This window comes from Seriola aureovittata, chromosome 18 (genome assembly GCF_021018895.1).
Source record: "Seriola aureovittata isolate HTS-2021-v1 ecotype China chromosome 18, ASM2101889v1, whole genome shotgun sequence".
Taxonomy (NCBI): domain Eukaryota; kingdom Metazoa; phylum Chordata; class Actinopteri; order Carangiformes; family Carangidae; genus Seriola; species Seriola aureovittata.
Genome location: NC_079381.1, coordinates 13080926 through 13107817, shown reverse-complemented (window position 1 = coordinate 13107817; position 26892 = coordinate 13080926). Strand labels below are relative to the sequence as shown.

General features: G+C 39.1%; 3 protein-coding genes across 4 annotated transcripts; 1 reads left to right on the top strand and 2 right to left on the bottom strand.

The window, feature by feature from the left end:
• Window positions 1-7730: 7730 nt before the first annotated feature.
• tescb (tescalcin b) lies at window positions 7731-24386 on the top strand. 2 transcript variants are annotated; one of them, XM_056403766.1, is made up of 9 exons: window positions 7731-7966; window positions 8521-8590; window positions 8857-8937; window positions 9101-9240; window positions 9337-9398; window positions 9845-9952; window positions 10499-10546; window positions 10649-10727; window positions 24248-24386. In XM_056403766.1, the coding sequence occupies exons 1-8, from the start codon at window positions 7903-7905 to the stop codon at window positions 10724-10726; spliced, it is 651 nt and encodes a 216-aa protein (XP_056259741.1). In that variant the 5' UTR covers window positions 7731-7902; the 3' UTR covers window position 10727; window positions 24248-24386. The 2 variants fall into 2 exon arrangements, with proteins under 2 accessions (XP_056259741.1, XP_056259740.1); XM_056403765.1 differs by having other exon boundaries at window positions 10649-10718; window positions 24248-24304.
• m17 (IL-6 subfamily cytokine M17) lies at window positions 14123-15960 on the bottom strand. Its single transcript, XM_056403767.1, has 3 exons — window positions 15692-15960; window positions 15047-15195; window positions 14123-14902 (listed from the first exon to the last, which is right to left on the bottom strand). The coding sequence occupies exons 1-3, from the start codon at window positions 15744-15746 to the stop codon at window positions 14435-14437; spliced, it is 672 nt and encodes a 223-aa protein (XP_056259742.1). The 5' UTR covers window positions 15747-15960; the 3' UTR covers window positions 14123-14434.
• On the bottom strand, window positions 17553-25033 carry taok3b (TAO kinase 3b). The gene is made up of 7 exons (XM_056403764.1): window positions 24848-25033; window positions 24586-24714; window positions 24239-24442; window positions 23240-23479; window positions 22273-22485; window positions 21793-21975; window positions 17553-20025 (listed from the first exon to the last, which is right to left on the bottom strand). Exons 1-7 carry the CDS (start codon window positions 25031-25033, stop codon window positions 19864-19866), a joined length of 1317 nt encoding a protein of 438 aa, XP_056259739.1. The 3' UTR covers window positions 17553-19863.
• Between the last annotated feature and the right edge of the window lie 1859 nt (window positions 25034-26892).

Genomic DNA, 26892 nt, shown 5'->3' with positions numbered 1-26892 from the left:
TCCCACATTTGACCTTTCCATATAATTATTCCCTCACCATGAAATTGCTGGAAACTCACCATTTTGCGCCACTTAGGCAACATTATAGTGCATAAAATATCCATTATATGCACTTGGTATTTAGATAATTATAATGACAAATAAGACGTTACTGTGTATTGTAGGTTAAAGCCCTGAGCATAACTTTCACGAGATGCCGGCTCAACAGCAAGACCAACACACCCTTCAACAATAAACATTTTATGCGACACATAGTGGCCAATAAAGTGATCCATCTTAAGGGAATACTGTAAGCACTATACCACAAGCGACCAGAACACTTATTTTTTTTCTGAGAGCAAGCAAAAAACAAATTTTATGGTAGAAAATTAAACCAAGCTCAGTTTCTATTTTAGTTTACTGTAACTTCAGGGAAACTCTGTTACAAAGAGATATACCTTAGCCACCAGGTATGGCAGGTCTGTCAAGCTTTCATTTTTTTCACATGCAAAGGAGTTTGCATGAGGTTGTAATGAGAGTGATACTCTCACTCAAAGACTTTGGAGGGTGATGTCTGTGTAAGGAATGTATGAAAGTGGATTTATCTGTTCTAACATAAGCTGCAAACATTAGCATTCCCAGCTAACCAGCCACAGTAACACAGCAGCAATCCTGCCCGATTTCTCTAGTTTGAAAATACAAAATATACAAGTATATAAGGTGCTTAGCTTATATACTAACTAACATATGACTAACTAGCTCTACATTACAATACAAGTACAATGCTGTTTATTTAACAACTGGCAAGGATGCTAACTTTTCTCCTGGAATATGTAGCTTTAGCCTCAGTCTTTTAGCACAATATCATGTACATAGCAAATTACAAGATTCTTGTTTCAAAACGAGTTAGCTTGAAATATTCATGTCAGCCAGTGACACTGTTTTTAATAAGATAGTGTGGCAGATAAAATCTGCTAGCAACAGTTGTCATTTCAGGTTGATTGCCAGCTAGCAATGAGAAGCCTGTTTGTCTGAAATCCAGGACCCATTGTTTTAAAAATTACCAAGAATTTCAAAAGCTTGATGCATGCATGTTTATTTTCTATCCTTATAATGTTGTGATATTTTAACATACTGAACACTTTAAATAAGCCCATCAAGCTTCTTGCTTCTCCCTGCACTGTATGATATTTTTTTTTTCGTCATTTTCTATATATTTTAAATTGGGCAAATAAATAAATTGTCTAAGCTTTTTTTTTTATTTTTTTTTTTTTTATATATATATAAATAGTGAAACCTTTTAATTAAATTAATTTAATAAATACGAGCAAAGTTAACACAAATGTGGAACACTTAACACTTGGTTGCATTTCTGCTATATGTGGATGATGTTCTCCTTTTGGCTTTACCGAACTGTGACCTTGAGTGTTGATCTGAGAGGTTTAATGCAGGAAAGGGTGGATTTCTCATTCTAGGGGAGGAGGGAGCAGCTGCCACAAATGGAGGAGCTCAGGTGAAATATTGTAGAGCAATGGTACAAAGGATTGTGAGATTGATGATCAGTTAGGGGCATCGGCTGGCAGGCTTTGCATCAGAATGTGGCGGGAAATCACAGCTGAGCTATAAAGTAGCCTGAGACTCTCAATTTATCTGTCAGTCCTCATTCAACTCCTCACCTATGGTCACAATCTTTGAATAGCGACAGAAAGAATGAGACTGCAGATACAAGGGGCTTTAATGAGCTTTCTCCGATGGGTGTCTGGTCTCTTGTCTGTGACTCTGAAAAACCTCAGCATCGAACCACTGCTCCTTTGCATTGCAAGGAGGCAGCTGAAGTGGTTCAGGCAATCTCACGAAAATGCCAGGTTCTGTTTGGAGGAGTCCTGAGGCGTGACCAACTGGGAAGACACCACAGAACAGACCAAGGACACACTTGAGAGGTTACATCTCCCATTGGCCTGGGAGAGATGAGGGATACCCTCACAGGAGCTTGAGGACATTGTTGGGGAAAAAACATTTGTATTGCCATTTTGCCATCACTAGAACATAGATAGTTTTGATAGATTTTATGTCCTAAATAACTCTTCCTGCTTGTGATACAATGACTTCTATGTTTCTTAACTTCACTGACAAACTTTTAAACCTTTCTACAATCATACTATCTTATACTGTAACTTAGCTTCGTCTTTGCCTGTGTCTGAACTGCTTGTACTCTGAAATTGATTTCTCTCTGTCTGGACATCAAAGCATGCTCTGTCCACGCCTCTGCTATGCCCTCTCTTTTTCTGTATTGACAAACCAAGGGCAAAAAGGGAAAAAGGCACGTTTGTGTGTCCTTCTATGTGCTATCAATTCAAAAGCAGACCGAAAAAAAAGCTGTGAAATTAACTTCCTGATTGACTGCACTATAATGAGTAATAAGATCACCACTGGACAAAAAATCTTAGGTTGTGAAAACTGAGTCATGTATAATATATTATTCCTTTTAGCCACATTTTTTTATGATTGTATTTTAACCTAGTATCTTTCTCATGAGATACAGTAATTATGTCTGTCTCAGCACCCTGCCCACCCTTTCTGGATGTTTTGGTTTTAGAACTGGGTCACCTCTAAAGTGACGAAAGTAATTAAAAGTACCCAAATAAAAAAAAAAAATCGGCTTCTGAATCTTATTTTAGCTCCATTTATATTAATGTATAGCATGACTCATAAATGTGGGGTGACCATTCATAAATTTGTCATGAGCTCATTTGGATTAATTAACTGGTATTAATTTGGAACCAACTGTTTAAGTTTTAATGTGAGACCAAGAACTTCTGTTGGAAACAGACTGATACTTTAACACAAAGCAGATTCTGCCTTTAATGGGGTTTTGTCTGCAAAAGAAAAGTCTCATCAATCATAAAACATGTGAGCTGTCACATCAAACAATCTCCAGTGTTATTGTGAGATATAATTCACCAGTCTCATAAAAAGTATTGGTGACAATAAAAATAAGACTGTCGTTGTGTGTGGTGAATAAAATAACTCAGTATAAGTTGGTTTTCTGTTCTTTGCATGAGGAAATGGATCAAAAGCGATCACAAATTTAATAAGTAACCATATTACACCAAAGCAAATTTTCAAAATTGTGTTTTTGATGTTAATACTAAGGCTTGTCTACTCAAATTTCTGTCATCAGCAGCTTGGAAAGCAATGGATGAACAGCATTTCATTTCCATTAAACTGCTGATAATTGTTCTTCATAAGCATCTTTCCGAGTAAGCAACAGAATCCATCAAATGCTCAGCTATACCTGGTTTATTTTGAGTGTTTTGTCTCAGCAGAGGCAGCCTGCCAATTTCTTATGAATCTCACAACCCACATGCTCTGATGCGAGTGCGTGTGTGTCATTGAGAAAGAGACGTGTGTGTTTGTGTGAATGTGGGGAAGGCAGTGAGTTTCACATGTGTCTAGCGTATGTCTGCTTGCTGAAAGGAAGAGGCAGACAGGTGAAAAGAGAGATGGAGAGAGAGCGAGACATGTCGCAGCACCCTCAGGACGTCTCCTCTTTCTGAGCAGCTGTTGTCTGAGAGCTGGAGGCAGCACTGCGGCGCCCTGTCAACTCCTTCTCCCACAGAAGCCCCTGTGCATGCAAAACAGGCTCAGGCTCAGGCTGCCGGTTCAGGCTGCCCTCTCTCCTTGGCCACGCTTTTCCGCCCCTTTTTGTCTCCATGTATAACAGGCACCTCCTTATATTCTCTCCTCCCTCTTCTCTGAAGCAGAGTCTTTATTCTAATCAATTTCCAGCCATCAAACGTAGTGCACTCGGTAATAGTTTCAACACGCACAAACACAACACGCAGCAAGTGAGACAATTTTATGAGAAAGAACATTTCAAGGGCAGAGAACAAAAATGTATTGTTGTTTTTCAGACCAGATTGATTGTGTACTACTAGATGCATCAATTCCCCCACACAGGGAAAATAAATGAACATTCTGATTCGGTCGAGCTCTTTCGACCACAAACATCCTCTTTTACTCTGAGCTGCCAGAGGCCAGTGGCTTACACATAATCAAACCGTTTTTAACTGTTTTTTCTTTTTTTTTAATTGACAATAGTTGGAATTTGCTTATAGTCCATATTCCTGTCAACCATAAAAGATATGAACTTTGACCTAGTGCATCACCCTGGGTTCAAAGATAATAACAATAAAATGTTAATTGTTACTTTATCATGCATGGGTTACCAGCTTGTCAAAATGGGCGACTTCCCCAGGGCTCTGGCCCTCCTGAGACCCTCAGTTCAACTGGTTGTATGCACATTTCAAATTTGAATTGCACCACAAAAGTAGAATATCAACCAGGGCCTGTCCTGCATTGTTCTAATCTTGTGTGAAATTGTAGTTTTTTATATTGTACTCATCTGTTATGTTGCACCGGCAATGAATGGCACACAGAAAACATGAGGCCAAGTAGTGTTCCAGGAGCAATTGTTGGTTTGTGGGTCTCCTAGTATGAGGGTGTGGGGGATGGGTGGGTAACAGGGGCCTCACAACAACTGATTACCCTGAGGCCCTCTAACTGATTGATCTGACCGTGGTGCAAGGACTAATGCTTCGACACAGGTTGCATTTTATCAGTCACACAATCTTGACACACAGAACATGAAAAGCTCTTACGAGCAGATGATTATAGCTTGAGGGGGGAACTCTTAATTAACCAATGTGTATCAAAACACACAGAAATAGTCTATCACTAACAGAACATTCTGTTACTGTACCTTAATTTGTAATTCATAATTGGGAAGTGTCATAATAAGGCTTTCAGATTTCCCAATAGACTGTGTATAAGGCGACAGTAAGGTGATAAAACCTGTTGAGTGATTAAGATTACAAACTGACAATTCCAACAAACCCTCAAGTGTGAGTAAAGTGTAGCATCGTACAGGAAACTTACACACACACATCTAAGTCTAGCTTGAATCGTTCTCTGTCGATTTGTGATAGAATCTGGTATCTAAAAGAAGGATTAACAAAAAATTCAAGAGGTGGCAAAAGAACAGTGTCTGATGGAAGGTAACAGGATTAAAATATTAGGATAAGATCATATATATTTAAAAAGGTTCAGTTTGTGTTGTACGTATGATGCCTCTTGATTCACCAATAACGATTGACAGCTATTCCTCATGACTGAAGGATGTAACCATTACACATTGTGGGGCTTGACAGCTCTGGAAGCAGCTGCGAAATAGAATGGGTTGGGATCAGCTCATTACAATTTGATGAAACGCCACACAATGCCTTACAAATGATGGGGAAAGAGGACTGACAGGGTATAATTTGTTGATATAATACTGAAAATGAGTGCCCTGTGGTTAACAATACATTCAACACAAGTTAATGTAGAGGAAATGACACGATGTGGAACGATGAATGCTACTCTCAAGTGACTGAGAGTTAACATAGTATAAAATAAATACACATACATGCACACATCATATATATATATAACCTATGCTGTGATGAAACAAGACAAAATGACATCAAGAACGGATTCTTTGACTTCAGTAACTGATGTTCATCCAATTGTTGATAAAACACTACCACCATGTGGTCTACATTAGCACTACATAGTTTTAATCAATAACATATTTTTGGACACATCCTCCATGTGTATAGTTAGATTTTCACACTGCAGGTCTGAGTAAAAATAGAATAAGCTTTGGATATAATCACATGTGGTCAGGTTTTACAAAAACATCATATGAATCGCTAAAGAAAGATGAGCTTTATGGTTTATTTTTCTTTTGACAAACAAAAGACATTTTAGCTCTAAGATTCTCGTGCAGGATATATGGATGATATCGCTCCCTACATGTTGTGTCTGAGTAAGTTTTAGGAGTCCAGGCTCTTACAGTGACTCACAAATGGCAGAAACCTGATCCTTACTGACTGTGGTTTGCAATATTCAAACATGTTCAACTCCAAGCCACACCCCCATAAGTATTGTGAGAGGAGGGAGTCATTTGGGTCTCACAGTTGGATGTGTATTGTTTAGTTAAGCTCAGGTAGATGACAAGTCTGCTCATGGAGTCAGAAGCAGAGGTCAGAAGTTTAAACTTACAACTTGATCAAATACAATGGACATGCTATTCAGTTCTGATAACTACCACAAATATTTAAACTCCTAGCAAGATGCAAAAAGTCACGCGCTGTCAGTTTAGCAGCAAAGGCTACAATAAACAAAACACAGTATTTGACCTACTTCTATGGGTGAGGTTCAAAGTTCATTCTTGACGCTGGAAACTTCTATCTATCAAAGTGCCATGTTTTTAAGGCTACACAACTATATCAAATAGAACCATCCTTAGATGTCTTGTACATCATTTTATAAGGATTTCACATTAGTTCAGCTTGACATGTTTGATCATTTTGGAAGCCTTGAAATGTCCAGAATTTAAAATTAGGTTTTGTAGGTGTATAATCCACAGTAGAGGAGACGGGATGGTTGCAACACTTTTTGCATTTCTCTCAGTTACTCAGAGACTATTTGGACAAGACCAATCAAACTTTTATATATTAAACTTACATCTGTCTGCTAATTACCCACACCATCGAAAAATGATAACATATGACATATCATTCACAATATTTATTTGAAAGGAAGAATTCCGACGTTGCAACTGACCCCAATCCTGGGGACAGTAGCAACACGGATCGGGGATAGTTGCAAAATATTCACAATACATTTAATTTCACTAATTAACTTTTGGTTTTTTTGTCTCAATAACCATGGTATTCCAATATATAAATATACATTAAAAATATATACTAAGATATCATAAGAGGCAGAAAAAATAATTCCCAAAATAACTTGTTTGTTTTCTCTTATATATTAAAATGAGCAATTATTGTTACATCTTTTGTGCTATGGGATACATTTAGCTGCATATACTGCCCATTTTGAACTAAAACCATTGAGACATACTGTTGTGTGGTCTGTTTTGATATGATTGCTTAACTTGGGGACAGTTACAATAAGTTATTGCAACCATCTCAATCCTATCAGCCATGACAGAGCATCATGTGCTAGCTGGATATGCTTAGTTTCACACATGCTAACCATGTCACTTAGAAGTCAAAACAATTATTCAAGCTAAGTAAGTTTTGATGAATAGATACAAAAGGTCCGGACAGTTTGACAAAAAATACCACTCATGAAAAAGATTACTTTCATACCTTCAAAACAAGTCTTTTTCAATAAATGCAGCAGCAGATGTTGAGTGTTTCTGCTGACTTCCTGGTTGGAGGAGGGTCTAACTGAGCGTGTGCAGTACGAGCGCCATCCCTCTATCATGTTTCTGATTGGAGGACTTTTTGCAACCAGCCCAACTCTCCCCTTTGAGCCTTTACAGGTGGATCCACCTGTGGAACAGGCAGGTCTAAATGAATTAAAGCAGTAAATTGGTGTAATCATAATTCATGGTGAAATAATATAAAAATGAAATATTTCAGAATTATGTGCAGTTTGTAACAATATGTCTCATCTTTCAGTCATTTACGCCTGTATTATGATGTTTGAGAATTACTTGCGCACCTGCTATCTCTGCACTCCATCCTTCCTGCATGAACAGTAAACAAATAGGTCACAGTCAATGCTCGCAGCCACCGAATAAATAATAAAAGAAAAGTCTGAATAAATAATTCAAGCTTCAGCCTGTTGTTCCTAAAACTGTGTCGTCATCAAGACGATAGTTGCGGAAGTTGCGACAGCGCAGGAAAGAGGAGGTGTGAGCTGCATCTGTTACACAGACGCCCAGGTGGAGATGGATGATTCCGAAACATGATCCTCTGAGATCCGTTTCAGCTCCTACACTTTCGGTTCGTTTGTGTCTCGGGCCCCGTTAAAACTGGACCGGTCAGGTAGGAGCTTTTTGGAGGAATGGGTGCTCTACAGTCCTTACCTGGTCAGCCAGAATACATTGATCTGGCGGAAAAGACGGGGTGTGAGTACTGTTATTGTTTGCACGGGCTTTTTAAATGACAGTCAGACATGTATGATGCGTGATGGAAATATAATTTGAAGTCAAGTCTAATTTTAACTCAGTCCCTAAGGGGAAATTCGACGTAATATCGACCACGTGTTAAGCAATGCAGTGCTCATTATTTGGCATTAGGCTTTTATTTGATTACACATGTACCAGCATCTCCATGGCTTAGTTAAACCAGCCTGTCTGGTGCAGTAGCAATGAATAATTGAGGTTAATGGGAGTGTAAGTTTCACTGAGTGTGATAGTTGCATATGAACAGACAACACCAAACTGCAGCAATGTGTTTTGCATATCCAAATCTACTGCCTTGAAAGCCTCCAGTAAACCTTCTGAGGGATTAAAGAACTGTTGCCATCAGATTCTTAACAAATAAATTACTTATTTAAAATGTCAATATGAGTAATGCTTAATTGCTTTGAAGAGTTTTATGCCTGCTTTGTCTGTTTTTGCATGTGCAGGAAATCACCTCAGGCGATTAGCCCTAAGGTTTGCTTCTTGTTTGTTCTTAGTTTCACTTGAACAGATTGCAGTCCTGCATAAAAGATTCAAACAGTTGAGCCACAACGAAGAAAGTCTACGGTAACTTGATTTAACATTTTTAAGTACTGATTTATTTTTATTTTATTTTATTTTTTAAGTCATTTTCTTAATAAATCATCTTCAAATTTCTGTCTTCTTGTGATTTATTATTTTAAGCAAATTACTTTTCTTAATAATTCAGCTTGGCCGTTTGCCAGCTTTCTTTGTGACTGGAAACCTGCCTAACAGGCTTCATGTTAGTGTGTAACAGATGATTAATAATGTCACTCCAGTGCCACTCCTTAAAAACCTTTTTACTCCCTCAGGAGAGATCACTTCAATGAAATCCCAGATCTTGCATGCAACCCCATCCGTGCACAGATCATAGAGGCTTTCTTTGACAGAAGGTACAGTGTCGACACCTTGAGTTTGAAAGTCACACAAAGTTATGTACTTTTCTTTTCAAGGTATCACAAACAGTTAAATCACAATCTCACATGCTGTTGGATTCAATTTAGGTATATCAGTATATTTGAGGGATTTTAATGTGGTCTTTGTGTACTCCAACAGAAACTATCGCCAGAATGGTGAGGGGACGGTTGAGGAGATCGGCTTTGAGGAGTTCCTGGTGGTCATGTCCCATTTCAGGCCCCCGTCTCTGCACATGACAGAGGAACAGCGTGAGAGTGTCAGGAGGGAGAAACTGAGATGTGTGTCTTAAAATAAATCCCATGATCGCATGCTTGACATTATCTGTTACTGAGACAGAGCTGTTATTGAACTGACTGTCGTGTGTTCCTCTGCAGTTTTATTCAACATGCATGACACAGACAACGATGGGACAATAACTCTTGAAGAATACAGACATGTAAGCCTCTGTTTACTTCTATAGGTGAAAAAAATGAACTTTGAACTTTAGTCTGCATGTAACCAGAAAAGATAACAACATTGTTTATTCACAGTTTCGTAAAAATCATCCTGGGTCACCATGAGTTTATCATGTGGGTTTTACTGTTATCTGTGTCTGTGTTAATCACCATCATTTGATCATTTCCAGCTGAATTTTGAGCATGATTCAGATTGGTCACAGTAGAACAAAGCTATCACTGTGTTTTATATGTAACTCCACTGATGGTTATTGGGCATCTCTTACTCCCACACTTGAGTGTAAGTTGCCTTCCTGCAAAATAATAATTGCCAGCTAATAAGGGAAGGAAAGAGGCATGCAATTTCCTCAAGCCTTTGAAGATCTGGAAATGTTGTAGTCATTGTAGAAATATTATTACATTTCAGCTGTTGTTCACATCTGTCCAGGTGGTGGAGGAGCTGTTATCTCGCAGTGGGGCACTGGGGAAGGAAACAGCCAAAAGCATTGCTGATGCAGCCATGCTGGAGGTGGCTAGTATTTCTATGGGACACATGGTATGTCAGCTAAATTATCTCAAGATAACATTAAAGGTCTCATATTGTATAAAATTAGATTTCCATGTCTTTTTTTGATTATAAAGCAGGTCTAGGTTCTATCTTAATACTGTGAAAGTATTAAAGCGCTCAGTCCACAGAGAAATGCACACAGCCTGGAATCAGAAACTGAGCCTTAAAACGAGCTGTCAGGACGTCTGTAACTTTGTGATGTCACAACAAAGCAGTCGCCGCCCTCAGCCATCCCCCAAGCCCAGCCCACCCAGACCAACATTCAACCTTGCAGGATTTGGTTTCTCTGAGTGTTTGCCTGAAATCTCTTATATTTTATCTGATCACTCAGAAAACAGTCAGCCAATCAATCATGTAAAAGTACACTGAGACGGGTTTTGGTACTTAAAATCACAAATATATCTTCTTATAGATATCAACACTTAAGAATAAAAATAAAATAAAAGATACCAAAAAAGTGTAAAATATGGGACCTTTAAGTTTGAATCACTCTTTGCCCGTACAGTGTCTTTAACCTCACCTTTTCATACACAGGAACCTGATGAATTCTATGAGGGAATTACATTTGAGCATTTCCTCAAGGTAGGTGCACAGAAATATACACTATGCTATACAATATAGTTGATATGGATGAATGACGTTGGAAGGAGTTTCAGTTTTAACTAATGAAAAACTCTTTTGCAGTTGCTGGACGGCTTTGAAATTGAATCAAGAATGAACATTCGCTTTTTGAATATGGACACGACAACGCTGTGTAAGTGAGGTTGGTACGCTTCACTATTCAGTGACTTTTTGAAGACTATTAATTATAACAGCAACTATTGCTTGTTTCCAACACCAACCTTTGCTGCTTGCATTGACTATATGCCTTACTTAGTGAATAACTATGCAAATCCAAAGAAAATATGTGTATTGTGGATGTTTAGGGGTAGTTTATTTAACTGTAAGCAATAATATTAGATAATCAGTGGATCAGTGAATCACCACAATCAGGCTGTTAGTAGTTCGACAGAGCAATAATCAAATATCCACGTCTGGAGTAAAAGACAGTATGACTATGCATGCAAATATGGATGCTAGATGAACCTTTACAAATGTTAATGCCATAAATCAATAACTCTAAATAATCAGGTATATACAGGTTTGTCAAAGTATCTATATGTGTCAAACAACAGTAAGACAATAACTTGAAATGCCTTGACACTCTGCAGCATATTTAACTTGATGCATGCTCTGCACACCACATTTGCACAATAAAAGACCCCATGAAGCAGGTCTGACTCCAGTTCACAATGTGCATTTCTGATAAAAAGGAAATGGGAGTGCTGTCATGCAAGATTAAATGCTAAAAAGCAAAATTTGATTAGTTCTAATTTCAGAAGAGGAGGCGATGTACTGTAAGTAGCGACATAATCAGATTTTAGTCTGATTTTAGAGACAAACTAATGCAGTTCACTTTACATGAACCTTGGAAACAAAACAACCAGCAGTTCACACCATGCTTTCTCAGAAAAGTCAATGTACCCTCAAGAGAGCAAACTACATATGGAAATAACTCAAGTGAACTGTGGTATATGATGTCGTTACAATATTTTAAATTTGGAAAATTCTCTTTAACAATTCAGAGAAGTCACAACAGAGTGTGTGTTGGAGATTATGGAAACGTATTATTATGCTCACTCTTAATTATATTTATGAACACTTTAAATATTACTCAGTCTTAGCCTTCATAGATAATAAAATCATGAGGAAATGATGCTTGATGGTTGAACATTTTATGTCTGCTGTAACTTACACTTAAAACCACGTTTGTTTTATTCCGACATATAATACAAGTGTGACCAAACCCTTTACAGCTTCATCATATCAGATGATTCAAGAGATATTATCAGTCCTATTACTCCCACTTTTTGGTCAAAACATCAAGAACAGTAATCTCATGTAAGCCTTTTCAGAAAGGCTCAAAATAATGAAGATTAAGGCAAGTGGGTTATAAATGGGCAGTCAGAAGCAGATCTCTAATCTTACAAATCTTTTTTTCATCTTATGGAAAGCTGCTGCTCTACTCTTATCTATACTGACCTGCACTGACTCCACAACCTAATGTAGTTTCTTCATTAAAGACATTGGTCGTGACTTTTTAATGAAGTCCCCAGCTTTTGGTGTTACTGTACAGTCTGGCACTGAATATGTATTGTATGTTGGAAATAAACATACACTTAATTTTTAACATTTCCTGATAGACTGTCGAGAATGAAATACATACAATGCAAGATACCCAGCGGCACTTCTGATGCACTGCGACTTCATACTCTAGTCAACATCCTCATTGACGGGTGTATACTGCCCTCCATAGGTCAAAACATAGAAATCATGTTAAATCAAAATGAACTTGCACCTGATTCATTGATGACATTTTTTTTTATACATCTTCAGATTATGTAAAATGTATAATATAGTGCTTTTCAATATGATACATTTTGGCTCATTTTTATGCAGTTTCTCATCCATTTAAATTATTAGATTTGTCACTTATACTGTTCATGAAATTATATCATTAAGGCCTTTTAAACTGTCCATATTTTTGCAATAAAATATGACATGTAGCCTGATTGTGGGTCTGATTTTTAATTGTTCATCGTTGTACTGCCACATTGTAAAGTGGTCTGTATTTCAGTCCTGATCACAGGCGGCCTATTTGTAGAGAAATGTTGCTGCACATGTACTACATGATCCATCATATAACAGCAGTTTAATAAGTATTTTCCATGTATATAAATCCCTAAAACATTTGATCAACATGATCTTTTTAGTTTAAATTTAGCTGAGGTCACTGATGTTTTTGCTGTCTGTTGTCAGTGTATAATGCAAACAGCTAATGCAATAACTTTCCTCATATTAGTTGAAAAATCTTGCATTTAAATTGAATCTAATGCAACAAATGTTAGTATTGCTGCGTATAGTTAGCATCAAACTTTACCAAGCTGATTGTATTTTTGTCTAAATTAGGAATAGTTTATCATGTTCTGTTTTCCTTCACTCAGAAAGCACTCAAAATTATATTATTGACCTTGGAAACGGTAGTTTGAGAAAAAGAATATTGCAGTTTAGCAGAAGTCAACACAATGTCTTAGTGTTGTGCTGTAGATTAATGACAGGTGAGCCAGTGGTTACAGCAGCTGCAAAGGGTCCTGGGTTCAATCTCCAGCCCTGTCCACTTCTGTCGAGGTTTGCACGTTATTCCGTTTGTTTCCAGTTGAAGTTGTGCGGGTTATCTTTTCTCGTATTTGCAGGCAAGAAAAAGTGTTGTACGGTGGGGACTTATGAGTGACCTATCAGGTCCTGTAAAGCATTAAGTGGGTAGTGAAATGGAATAAATAACGTAGACTGAAGAATTGCTGTTGTCCTGAGGTACCCTCTGGCTTTGTGCTTTAAATAAAGCAGAGTTATAACGAGGAACTTGATTCATGACCTAGAGTGAATCCCCCATCTACTTCCAGTTTCCTGAAAGCTTGTGATCTGAGGAAAGTTTAGTTAAGCATTACTTCATTTCAACAAATATATTTGGTATCTATGATCCATATATGTATATATGACAAGTTTACCCGCAGCGTCTATTATTCATCAATTTAAAAAAAAAAGGGGGGGGGGGGTTTCTGCAGAATGTCAACTTCACACTTGCGTCTCTGTTGATATGATGAAGCCGGTGCATACCGCGCACAATTATCTGACCAACACCCACCCACACCCACCCACACCTTGTGACTGGCCAGACAGCCCGCCAGTGTCATGAAATCTTTCCTATCTGATGCAGCCTTGTGCTGAGCACATGCGTCATTCTGAGCTGATATCAGCTCAGTCAGCGTCTCAGCAGCTTCCTGATTTTCTTTTAACTCCTCTTGATGGACTGATTCTGTGCAGAAAACAGCACATGATGCTTCGAGCACGAATCATACTGTTTTTGTGTTTCTTTTAAACTTGTAGAAAAAAATTGTCAGCAGTGTAGAAACGGATGTATTGTTACTTTAATTGAAGACTCGCGTAAAACATAAAAATCAGTTTAGTTCGTTGCGATTGTCTTTTTCCAGACTCTCGCGTGTTGATGAAATTGTACATTATTGATGCAACCACGCAAAGAAATCAGAGTTCACAAATAAGTACAGATGTATCTTTAAAGTATCTTTTAATAATTCTGTCATAGTAAATACATTTACATCAGCAAAGTAGAACCATACATAACAAATTAGTTAAATATAAATCAATTGCATAGCTTTACACTCTTCATCTTTTAACAGCGTCCCTTTTTTCTCACAAACACAAAAGAAAATAAATAATAAATACCATAAATACCATAAACGCTTCATTACACATGATGTACCAGCCATCTTAACTCACTTTTCTTTATCAAAAGAAAAAAAAAAAATATATATGGTTGGAAACCGACTGTCTAAGGTCAGCCTTGGGTCGTCCTCAGAAGAAGGGCGTGTTTATTTGTATCCTCCTCCTGCAGACTTTGCTCTTTAGATTTCTCAGTTCTCGGGAGACGTTTGACAGGAACTCTTTGTAGGTCTTCAGGACCACACAGCCGTAGACCTTCTGCTGGAACACGTTCTGAGGCGGAGGTAGTGCCGTCGCCCCCCCTGCTGGCTCTGGTACAGGCAGGTTTGGGAAGAGGCTCTGATAAAAGCTGTTCATGAGAGCAGCCAGGTTCCTGCTGCGAGCGCTGACAACGATGAGCTCGGCCAGCAGCGGGCTCATGGGTAACTGCAAGTCTGTCTGCTGCTCGTACACCCGTTTGAAATGCGGGATGAAGGCTTGGAGGTGTGTGTAGATGCTCACGATCCTCTCTGAGGGCTCCAGGCCGGAGATGTTGGGGTCAGGGACGTTGTTAACTGACACCTTGCAGAAGAGCTCTGACATCTGTCCTTGAGAGGCTTTCTGCAAAAAAAAACACAACGAAGGACAAAAATATAATCAGATGAATTAACCCACACACATATACAGTAGTATGTAAAATACTGAGCAAGCACATGGGAATTTAACACAGCAAAATAAGATATAGGTTTTTATGTCTGTACTCACATATGTTTTGATTAGATCGACAGATTCTTTCTGTGCAAGTCTGGTGAGCTTCAGAGTCTGTTGGAGAGAATTCCCACACTGCTGGTTTCTGCTCGCTGCCACCGTTCGTGTTGAATCAACAGCTATAAGCAGCAGGACGGAGAGTAATGCTGAGGAGAAAGGAACTGGTCAGTTATGGTTATCCTGCATCACATCAGTGAGGGGAACTGCATTTTAAAGCCGAGAGTGGCGAATAGAAGAGGTAAAAATAGATTCTCCACCTAGCAAACATTCAGCAAAGTGAAAACAGAACACCACAAGTCTGCTATGTTGTCAGTTCAGACATATTACACAACAGCTGAGTGTAGGTATGATGTGCTCAGATGCCATCATACATTGTCAGTCTTTTTAGATATTGTCCAGATTCTCCAAACAGTTGAAAAACTAATTTACTACATTGATGCAGAAACAAAACTTAATGTTGAAATTGAATGTTAAAAAAACTGTGAAGCACTAAAGTTGAATATGAACCTTGAGTCAGTCTAACAGCAGCTAAAAGGCACTAAACATAACCACAACAGCACCAGCATGCACAATGTCAAGAAAAATATGCTTTTGTGTTTAATTGTTTTGTTGATGTTTCAGGAAAAATGATAGAAAACTTACTTGTTGCTAGCTCCATAAACTGTTGAAAATACATGCTCTTTACATGACCATTCATTCTCCACTCAGCATCGCAACCAAATTGTGCCGATTTGTCATAATCACACTGCTGTAAAACTTTTATAAAAAAAAAAAAAACAGAAACCACACACTCATAGGAAATGACGTGCACTTTGTGAGGCAACCAAATTTCCCAGAATTTCCTTCTTCCTTTTTAGATTTTTTTTTTCTTCTCCTTTCTTTTTGCACTGGACAGTGTCCCTACATGCCTCCTGTGTGTACAGGCATGTAGGGACACTGTCTAATTATTATTATTACATGTGTGACCATTGCAACAAAAAAAAACCCAACATTTTAACAGCACTTCCTTTTTTTTTATCTGTTCATGGAGAAATATACTCGTATATTACTACTCATGATATATTTAAATCGCTTGAGGAACGTTAACCTGCTGAAATTAAAAAAAACTGTGTCAGATGTGCATGAAAATAATTGAAGGTTTCGGTCAGCCTACCCCTTGACACAGTTCACTGACGAGGGAATTTTCACCAGCCTCCTGTTTTTGATAAACACTTCCACTGAATTGTATCATTACAACTGTAAAAGCTGCTATTCAAACCACTCGTGTCTCCCCACAGCAGTTTTTCGTGTGAGCATTGTGCAGGAAGCTGGCAAAGTCACAGGAAATGCATTTCTCAATCAGAAACTTTACATGTGCGTAAAAAGGGGAGGGTCTGCTAGCTGAAGCAGGCAAACACACACCACAAGTTGAAGCCTCCTCAGACAGTCGCTCAGATGATTTCATTGTGATATGATGATTTCATTGTGATATGTAATAATGTTGCATCCTCCAGGCCTGTGATTGGTTTGGGTGGATTGGATGGAGGAACTAGAAGGACGTACAAAATATCAAAATAACACAAATTGGGTTTTTCGTGTGTTGTCTAATCTCATCATCGTCACCACTATCATTACTAACTTCTATGAATGGTGGTCACTTCTGCTTGGAGACGCAAGATGATGTGTTTAGTCAGCCGTCTGCATCACAGGGTTGATGAGAGGTCAGACTGCAGGACAGAAAAACATTGCTACGTGTGGGAGCAATAGATAAACTTTAATAGCTCACTGAGAGCTGACATGATCTCCATTGTTTTTTTGTGGTAATCACGTCTTGGTTTCAAGCATCCACACTCGATGATGTATTGCTGTTTAACCACTGTCTACTTGAGAAAAGACAGGGGGAACTCAACACACCACAACCCTGTCAGCACTACTTCAGGTAAAGGCTAACCACTTGTATGCTATCCTCGGGGCTTTCCAGTTGCCCCAGGGGATAATAGAGGGGTTGTGGTGGGGCAGGCAACTGCTGCAGATGGTGCAGCAAAACGTTGACATTTCAAGGAAACTTCAGTTGGGATTCCTGCCAGCATATATAGTAAAGACATGCCAAAAAAAAACCCTGCCAATCAACACCTAAATCAAGCAACTTTACCCTGAAATGCGAGTAATCTTTGAAAGTGGCACTTGACGCTCTGCAGTTTAACCTCCCTCACACCTCTTGTTCCCATTTCAAAGTTCTGGTTTTCACAAGTTATCTTTGACCTGCATGAGTGTTTGTAGATCTACAGTAAATGATTTAAAAAAAAACAGCATTCAACAGAATGCAGGTCATTGCGGGTATACTGCACCTGAGAAAAGCAAAAGTGAGAACACCTAGACCACATAACAAAGCATTACAAGGAAATGGAAGCACAAACAATATGAAATGCCGTGTCATAAGATGCAGGATGTTGACTGAGACTCCTTTTTTTTTTTCAACAGAATCTCTTTTATTTTGTCTTTTAACTGCACAGGAAATGGTGAATAAGGTTGTTTAGGAAAGTCCCCTTTATTCTAACTAAATACATCTTTCTATTAACTTAAAATCCACACAAATTGTAAGGTTCATAACTGTTCTGAAGCCGTCAGGCAAAACCTTATTCAAGCACCCCAGTAGCACTTTTATATGGAACCGTTTGTCCATAAGGCTTCAGTTATATGTGACCAGACAAAAGGCCTTACTGCATATGAGAAACGTTTTCATCAAATTTCAGAAAGTTTGTGAAAATGTAAAAGGCTGAAAAATCTATAGGAGCCATTCAACTTCAGAACACACTCTGGTCAAACATAACAAATTCAGAATTTAAGTTTCTATGTGTAAAACAAGAGCATTTAAGTTCTATTGCCATCACAAATTGTACTTGAATGTCATTATATACCTCCATTTAAAATACTTTATCAATTCAGGGGACACCTTCCACCTTTCAGCCCTGTGAGCAACATGACTGAACATTAATACAAGTCGTGGCTCTGAAATGAAAAGAAAGAAAACAGGTCATGAAATACCTGTCAAACACAACAGGGTTGCATTCAAGACCACCACATTAAACAATGTTTCAAAAACTGACCCGTGATAAAATAGTGTTTATTTTTTCATACATATACTTCATTTTTAGAGGGTTTCACTGCATGGGGTACTCTAAATATGTCATGAGTGTCTGAAAAACTTAGTAGTGTTTTGACTCAGAGGGGGTTTCAAAATGCTTCATGTTTACATTTTGTAAAAATCAATCGTCTCTCCAAGACAAAAAACTACAAGGCTAAAGGTGGTATTAGAAATTAAGCACCAAACAATTATCTTTCCATTCAGTATAAATGGAAACATTGTGCAACCTGTTCAATGACCATAATGAACATGGCAAAAAATATGTAAATCTGATCATTAGACACTAATTACTCAAATGCAATCTGGACCCACGTGTTGTTGTGTTTGTTTTTGTAGAACCGCTGATCAATAAAAGATCATCGGAATGATATTATAAGAAGTCTGTGGTTCCATTGACCAGCATTTATACAATCTGAGAGTCTAGTGATTTGACTTAGCAATATATTGAGCTATTGTATGACCATATCTCTATATTATAAAACAAAAATGAAGCAAAATCTTTATCGTTAAGCTCTGTTATCAGTAATAGACCAGTGTCTCTGTATGTTCTAGCTATATTCTCATGTACAAATATTCATATCAAAAGTTATACAGCACAATTCTCACCATTTTCCTTTACAAGAACTTTGATAAGTGAACATTAAATGATTCACAAGTTTAGATGAAACCAAAACAAAATGGTGCCGGCCTCAGTAAACAAAAATATAGATATAACAAACACGTAACTCAAATCTGCTTCAGGCACAACTTAAATAAAGGCATTTGTGAAATTATCATATCAAATATGGCGCTTATGTCCAGTATCCATAGGCTTAAAACAAAAAAATGCTATGACCACTTTTATTTACAAACAGCTAAAATCTCTGACAGATTCATGCTTCACTTCACAACCTGAATTTGTCCTTAAAGTGCATGCAATAATAAGCAGTTTTACCAAGTGGGATCTTGAATTGTGATAAGATAAACGGGTTGATCAAGCTAATGCCAATTGATCCTACATATCAAATAAAAGAAAAGGTAAGAACTGTTGCCTAGAAAAGTGAGGGACCACAGTATACTGTATGCATAAGCACAATATGGAAGTATGACCAAAGAAAAATTCAAAAATGAATAAACTCTGACTTTATCCAGTGACCCCATACAGTAATATTCACATTCAGAGCATAAAATAAAATCAAATAAATAGAACAAAATGAAACCAAACGAATACAAAAAAAAAAAAAAGACAAAGCAGCTTAACACCACGGGGGAGTCCGCAGCTCACATTCCACAATGTCCCTCCATGTAACACACACATTAAGCATCATATGAACATGATGAGTTTCTACTTAAACATATCAAAGTGCCCATTTTACTAAAATTTCCTGATTTATTCATTTCATACCAAAAGGAGGAAATGGCATGGAGGAAAGAGTCTGTTCTTTTTAACACATAAGTTTTGAGTTACACTGACTAGGTTTGATTTTTATTGACATGTTGTTGTAGATTTCTTTTGTTTTACTTTCCCCCTTTCAAGTTTCACAAAAGAAGTTCTCATTGCACGTAACACCTCGATTCAAAGATGCAATATCTAAGAGAAGAAGAAAAGCAATAGAGAAAGTTATCCAGCTTTGTCACCGTGGATGTGACAAACGGTCAAGTGGACATGAAAAGGGCACGGATATGTTGTCCTCTAAAGATAAGTCCACTTTCATCTGTTGTCTTCTTTGGGGAAGTCCAGAGATCCCAGGCTTCCAAAGCCGAGACTTCTACTTTCTGTGTCAAAAGCGTTAATTTCTCTGTCCTGACGTTCCAACAAGTGCTTGATCCTTTCAGTACGTTCCTTCTGAAGTGCGGCCAGTTCCTCTTCAATCTGCAATAATAAAAAAAAAAAACAATATGGTAGTTATATAGACACCAAATTTGAGCTTGTGTTTGGCCGTGCTAGCAAGGCATCATTGCTGTCAGCTACTAACACTTTCAGAGTAAGAACTCATACAAGCCACTTGCCAGATTGCTGTGACATTTAATATGGATTCTTAAAGGATTAGTTTTACTGTCAGCAGTGACTCTCCTGACCTTTAGCACCACCTCTAAAGCAGTAATCATTAGTCAATATGACAATCAACATGAAAGTAATATCCAACTATTTTAATTATCAATTCAAATTCAAGTGATTTCCAGTCCATTTGCTCAGATGTGAGGATTTTCTGTTTTTCCTTGTACCACAGTATGTCATGGAAAATTGGAATTTTTTGGTTTTTCGGACTGTTGGTCACACAAAGCAAGATGCTTCTTTGAGCTTTAGGTGACACGCTTTCAGAAGATAAGAAAAGTAAGACCAAGAGTCTAGAGCCATGCCAGCAGCTCTGTGAGGCTATACTTAGAGATAAGTGTGCTTTATGCTAAATGCTATAGTCAGCATGCTTACACGCTTGCAATGACAGTGTAAACATTCTGATGCCAGGCAGGTATGATGTTTGTTCAGCATCTTAGTTGAGCATGTTAACATGCTAACATTTGGTAATAAGCACAATACACAAATTGTAGCTGAGGCTGATGAGAATATCATTATTTTTGCAGGTATGTCATGAACCAAAGTATCGAACAAATTCATAATCTTGAATTTCAGAATCTTGAGGGGGACATGAATGTCTGTATTAAATTTCATAGCAATCCATCCAGTTGTTGTCGAGACATGTCACTTAAAACCTCACGTCAACCAGCTGGTGACATTAGATGAGAAGTCAGAGGATCACCAAAGACGGCAGATTTCATCCTCTGGGGACCATGAATGTCTCTGCAAAATATCATGGCAATCCATATAATAGTTGCTGAGATTGTTCACTCTTCACCAATGTAGAGGACTGACAACAGACTGACCAAAATTGCTATTGTTATTGCCATTAGCATGGCTAAAAGTATTTAAATGTATTGATTTTGCAATCATTGTTTTTTACACATACAGGACTGGGGACGAAGGTGTTTCCCCACAATGTGGACGTAAAGCCAGTGTCAATAAAACACAAGGGTTGATTCAGGCCTTTCAGAAGAACCCCTGACTTTTAATCTAACACCCACAAGAACCAACTTTTTTGTATTTATTTATTTTGGCTGATTTTTATCCATGTTTTCTGCTCAGTTTCCCAGTCCCTTGTATTAACTCTACTGTTGACGTGGGGAGGACTGCAGGGCTCTGTGGTCACCAGCCTCTTCTTCTCACCTGCCAGCAACGAGCTTTACCAGTAACAACTTCCAACTACACAAATATCCCAACCAACCGCCGACAGTTGGTGAAAGCTATCCATTGCCTACCAAACCGTAAACTCTGCCGACTCATTCCAGGTCAGAAGTAACAGAACCTGAGGTTTATGCCGCAAAATGTACATTAGCATTAGCTACACTACTGGTATGGTCAAAGAGCAGTAAAACTTTTAAGTTTGTCTGGCACTTGCGGTTGTAATGAACATTGCAGCCTCTAGGGGCCACTAACACCTGCAACTTCTACCGTAATAATAACGTTAGGTCTTCTTCAGCACTTTCGTCTATTTGCCTACCTATGCTGAGGTATTTTTAATACAGTTTGGTATTATGCTGCATTATATCAAGTCTTTTTGAATGGCTTCCATCTTAAACCTACCTTCTGTTCAAGGTGCGCTCTGCGTATGGAGACCTTCTGCTCAAGTTTCTGCTGCTCTCGCTCATGTTGGGTCTCCATCTGTGACTTGGTTTTTCTCTGGTAGGCGTCCAGGAGCTCCATCTCTTGCTTCAGCTGCTGCTTCAGAGCTTGGCACTCTGTTTCTTGCTCTGCTTCTAATCGCATCTAGAGACCCAGCAGGACAGAGGTGGTCATAAACACGTTAGCAACAAGGCCTAGGCTGGGCTTCATTTGTCAAACTACAGGCCAACAACGTTTAGCAAAGCTTTAGCATTAAACAGCATTCTGCTATTTTCAAATGCACGACGACGGTGAAAAGAAACTGATGCCCATACAGCGGCCATTGCCACCATTAGGTTTGTGTGAAGGGCAAATGTGTTGCACAAATAGATATGCAACATACAAATGATGAATGAAGTCCACTTTTGCAACTCATGACAAGATGCTTCGGGATCCCCGTACCGCTTGTGAAGCCATCATCTCGTTGATGCTCTGTTCGTACTGCTCGGCCAGTACAGCCAGCTTGCGCGTCTGCTCCTCTTTCAGGCTCTTCAGGATGGTCTTATGGTCGCCTTTGGGGGAGACCTCCAGCTGATGGTTCCGAAGAGCTTTGTACTGCTTGTTCTGCACCTTGCAAGTATCCTGAAACTGTTTCTTGATCTGCATCTCCAGCGTCTGCAGAGGGGTTAATAGAAAGAGAGAAAGAAAGAAAAAAAGAAAAGAAAAAAAAGTTTGTGTCCTGTTTTCTCACGTCACATTTGGATGGTAAAAGTCATCCGAATGTGGCGTAAAACAGTTTTTGATACTGGTTCATTTTGAGATGGATGCAGAATAAATCCTGCTGTACAATAATAGAAAAACACAGTTATATGAATCTCTTTTAATATTTCTCTTTAATATTTGACTAACTGATTAATTTTTTGTTTGTGGACGAGAGACAAACTTTCACTTTGTTCTCAGGCTACCCTTCAATCTGGAGTAAATCATTTTAAAGTGGTAAAGTGGTATTAATAATGAAATAATTTCAGTTTGCCTGCGTGAGCTTTCACTTGTCCACTGCAGAGTAACTCAAAGTAAAAAAATACTGTCAATTAATATATAAAGAAATATTCAAATTTGTGAACAATATCATTGCAATTTTTTTGGAAGAAGCAGTTCTCATGGCAACATGGTTGATGTTTTTCTACAGTTTTTCTATTTGTAAATTTAGAAAAGAATACAAGGTACATGTTCGGTTAAATGTCAGCAGTGCAGGATGGTACAGATGTTCAGTACCTGCAGAGCTTTCATTTTAAACCCAGTATGTAATCCTTCTATCATGAAACAAGTCCTGTTCCTCCTAGAAGCTTTTCTGAAATGAAGTCAACTGCATATCTCTTTCACTAAACAACCATATACAGTACAGTGGTAAAGAGAATGCTTCAGGTACCTTGAGGTTTCTGGGCTGCTGCCGCTGCTCCAGACTGTGTTTCCTGTGTAGTTCTCTCTGCCGCCGGCCGTTGTACTCCTCCTGGTTTTCGAGCTCTGTCTGGTGCTGCAGCCGCATGAGTTCAACACGCAGCTTCTGCAGCATCTGCAGCTGCCTTCGCTCCAGGTCCTGGGTGGACTCGTCCTGCCGGATCATCAGGGCATGTTCCATCTCCTTCTGGGTCCTCTTCTTGTTCAGCTCCTGGGAAAGGAAGTTTGATGAAATGCCATTTTAATACCAATATACACAATTTCTGCTGGAATAAGGCTGGTCTATTTTCTTTATGGAGAAATGCAAATACAGTGTTTTGCTTCATTTGAGCACTATGTTGCACAAATAGTAGTTGCTTATGCGATTCATCTGGACCACTTGTCGTTTTACACACTATGCAGATGACATACATCTTTAAAATCTAATAGGAAATTGTTTATCTGACCGAGATCCTGACTGAATGAATGACGACCACATTAAATGTGAGGAGTGGTCTTTTTTTTAAGTCTGCTGTAAAAAAAAAAAAATCTGCCTTTAGTCAGTGCACCAACTAGGCTTCATTTAATGTCACTGTTTGAAGTGTTAGGAAAAAATAATTTCTTAAGTTCAAGATTGAAAATGTTTTATAGGGAGTGAATGAGTTATTTTATCCAGCATGCTACAGGTTCTCCAAAGGCCACTGTGTTTATTGTCTTGTTCAAACCCTCTCCTACTGAGGAAGGGGAGCTTTGCACTCAGACAAAAAAAATCCCAAACCGTAGTTTGATCCAGATTCCCAATATGAGGATTTTCTGTGTTTTCTGTTTCATACTATACTTTACTGCAAAATAAGATTTTATAATGAAAATAAGTGTTAGTTACAGCCTTTTTCCTGACACTGTAGTAAATGAAAAGTCATCCATATGAAGGAATTAAGCTTTTGTGATCGTTTGACACATAACGTTATGTAATGTCATGAAGTCTCTCTACCTCTCTCAGCTGCTCCTGTTCAAACTCATGCCTCCTGACCAGACTCCGGCGTTTTAGGGCCCTGCAGCTCCGGTCGTAGACCAGCCTCTGCTGGGCCAGCAGATGAGCTTCCTCCTCAGCCTGAGAGCGCTGAATTGTTTCTTTGTGCCTGGACAGACGCTCCTGCTTCTCCTCCTTGGGTGTGCAAGGGTCTTCATTCATCTCCTTGACAAACACACAAACAACAGAACAATGTGAATAGAGTTTGTATGATCTAAAGAAAAATCCCATCAAAATTGTCTGAGAATATTAAGAGATATGATGTGTAAGCTCATAAACTTTGTGCTGTGTTTATTCATGATACCTACTTCTTTGATCTTGTCTTTGCAGAGCCTGTACTCCTTTTTCTGGTTTTCTAAGAAAGTAGTCAGCTCTTTCTTTTGCTGAGCAACAATCTGTTGCTGGATCCTCCTCTCTTCTGCTGCCACTGACTTCATCTGTGAGGAGACATCAAAATATTCAAATTATCACCCAGAAATGCCTGTACACACACTGTTTGACTTAAAGTGAATGAAATCACTCTGTAGTTTCCACCTCATTCATAAGTAGCAGCTACTGTAGTGGCTTTACCTCTTTGTCTGTTTGAGCAGCGTGGCGTTTGGCCAGTCTTTCCAGCTCAATGTAAGTGTTGTTCGCATGTGTCTCTAATTCCTTCTGCAGCCGGAGCCTATGCTCATCCATCTCGGCCTTTAGCCTGTTCTCCAGGGCGATCAGCTGCTTCTGGTGCTGCCGCCGCATGCGCTTATACCCAGACATCTGCTCCCGCAGCTCAAAGTCCTGCTCATGCTCCTGGATCTACCTGATGACCTAGACAGAGGAACACAGGAGATGGGAAGTAAAAGACACAGAGCAGGCAGACAGAAACAAGTGCCATGGTGGAGAGAGAAGTCAAAGAAGAGAGACAGCTGGTAAGTGAGAGGCTATGGCCTAAAAACAGACCACATAAAGTGCAGTGGTGGTGGTAGTGGTGGTGAAGAACAATTCTTTCAAAGAAAAGTAATCAGTTTGCAGATTACTACACGTCCATGACAAGCCAAGAATTCAAAGAGGGGTTATAAGTGATACAGAAGTCTAAGTGTAATAAATCTACACAGGTTCTGTTATTGAATCCCATTTAAAATTCTGCAAAGAATAACTCATGAGAATATCAAGCAACACAAATTAATCAATCAATCACTCCAGTGTCCTTTTCAATAAGCAAGTGATATCTATATGATGTCATGATGAGGATCAAGACCAGTCTATGAGACAACAATCTAAGACGACTATTGAGAGCAGATGTGGAAATGCACCTTTTACAATGTATGACATGAATGAAATCTCACTGGTAATTGACAGCAGGCAGAGATTTACATGGAATACATATAAATGCAATGCACACACACATAAAAGCAGAGGCAGAGAGGGAAGCTGAGGATGGAAAAAATGACATCCATTAACAGGATCTGGTTGCCATGACTACAGATGTACAGCTGAGAACACAGACACCCCTTCCCTCCCCTCCTCACAACCCCCCTCCCCCCCGCCAGCACGCACACATACACTAACACACACGCGCGCGCGCGCACACACACACTTACACACACGCACACACACACACACACACACACACACACACACACACGTATTTTTTATGCAAACGGTGGAGAGAGGGAGCTGCGTACCAAAGATGCTGATTTGATGGTGGCAATGTGTTCACAGATCTTGCAGTCGAGAGACCGGCTCTTGTGAGAAGTAGGCCGCAGCTCTGGCCTGGTGTCCCTGTGCACAGCCTCATCCCTCACGCAAGCATGGTCCTGCAGGGGGGGAGGAAAAGGAGGAGATAGTGGGGCTGGGTGCTTCCCAGGCCCTCCGCACTCGCTGTTTCTGCTAGAGCTGCTATTACTGCCGAATCTCCCTGAATGCAGCACACATCCAGCGTTAAATGCATCCTTCCCCTGCTTGTTCCCCCGCTACTGTCTGCAAGTCCTTCCTAAGAGAGAAAAGGGCATTGCCAAACAATTGCAGGCACCACCGTAAAGGCAGCTACTGGATGTAGTCGGTTTTTTTTCTGGCGTCCCCCTCTTCCCAAAGAGGAGGAACCAAATGGCTCCGGTGGATAAGGGTGAATTATGCAATGCCTACCATTGATAATCGGAGAAAGATAGCACAGGGATGTATGTTACTGCCACTCTTCTTTTCCGTTTCAAAATGCAAGAAATGTTTGGGAGGAAAAATACTTTTCCTGTGTTCCCATGATCGCATGTGGTACCATATTTAAAAATATTTGAATCAGATAAGGCACATCCAAACATGGTTTTTCCTCGAATATGTCGCTTGATGATCCGTTTGTATTCCACTCGAATTTCTGTCCTACATTTACAGCGCACTTGGTCATGGTAGGTGGTTCTGGTGCCTTCTATTCATCTCTTTCCTCTGTCCCTCTTCTACACTCCCCCTTCCTTTAAAGAGACACCGCAATACTACAGGCACATCTCAGCAAGCCTAAAGTTAGGCTATTTAACATCACACTCGATCACAGTATATATATCAGCAATCACAAATATCAATAATGGAATTACATCATATGGGAAGAACAATGTCCACTTTACGTGTACAGCATTCGTAAAAATGTG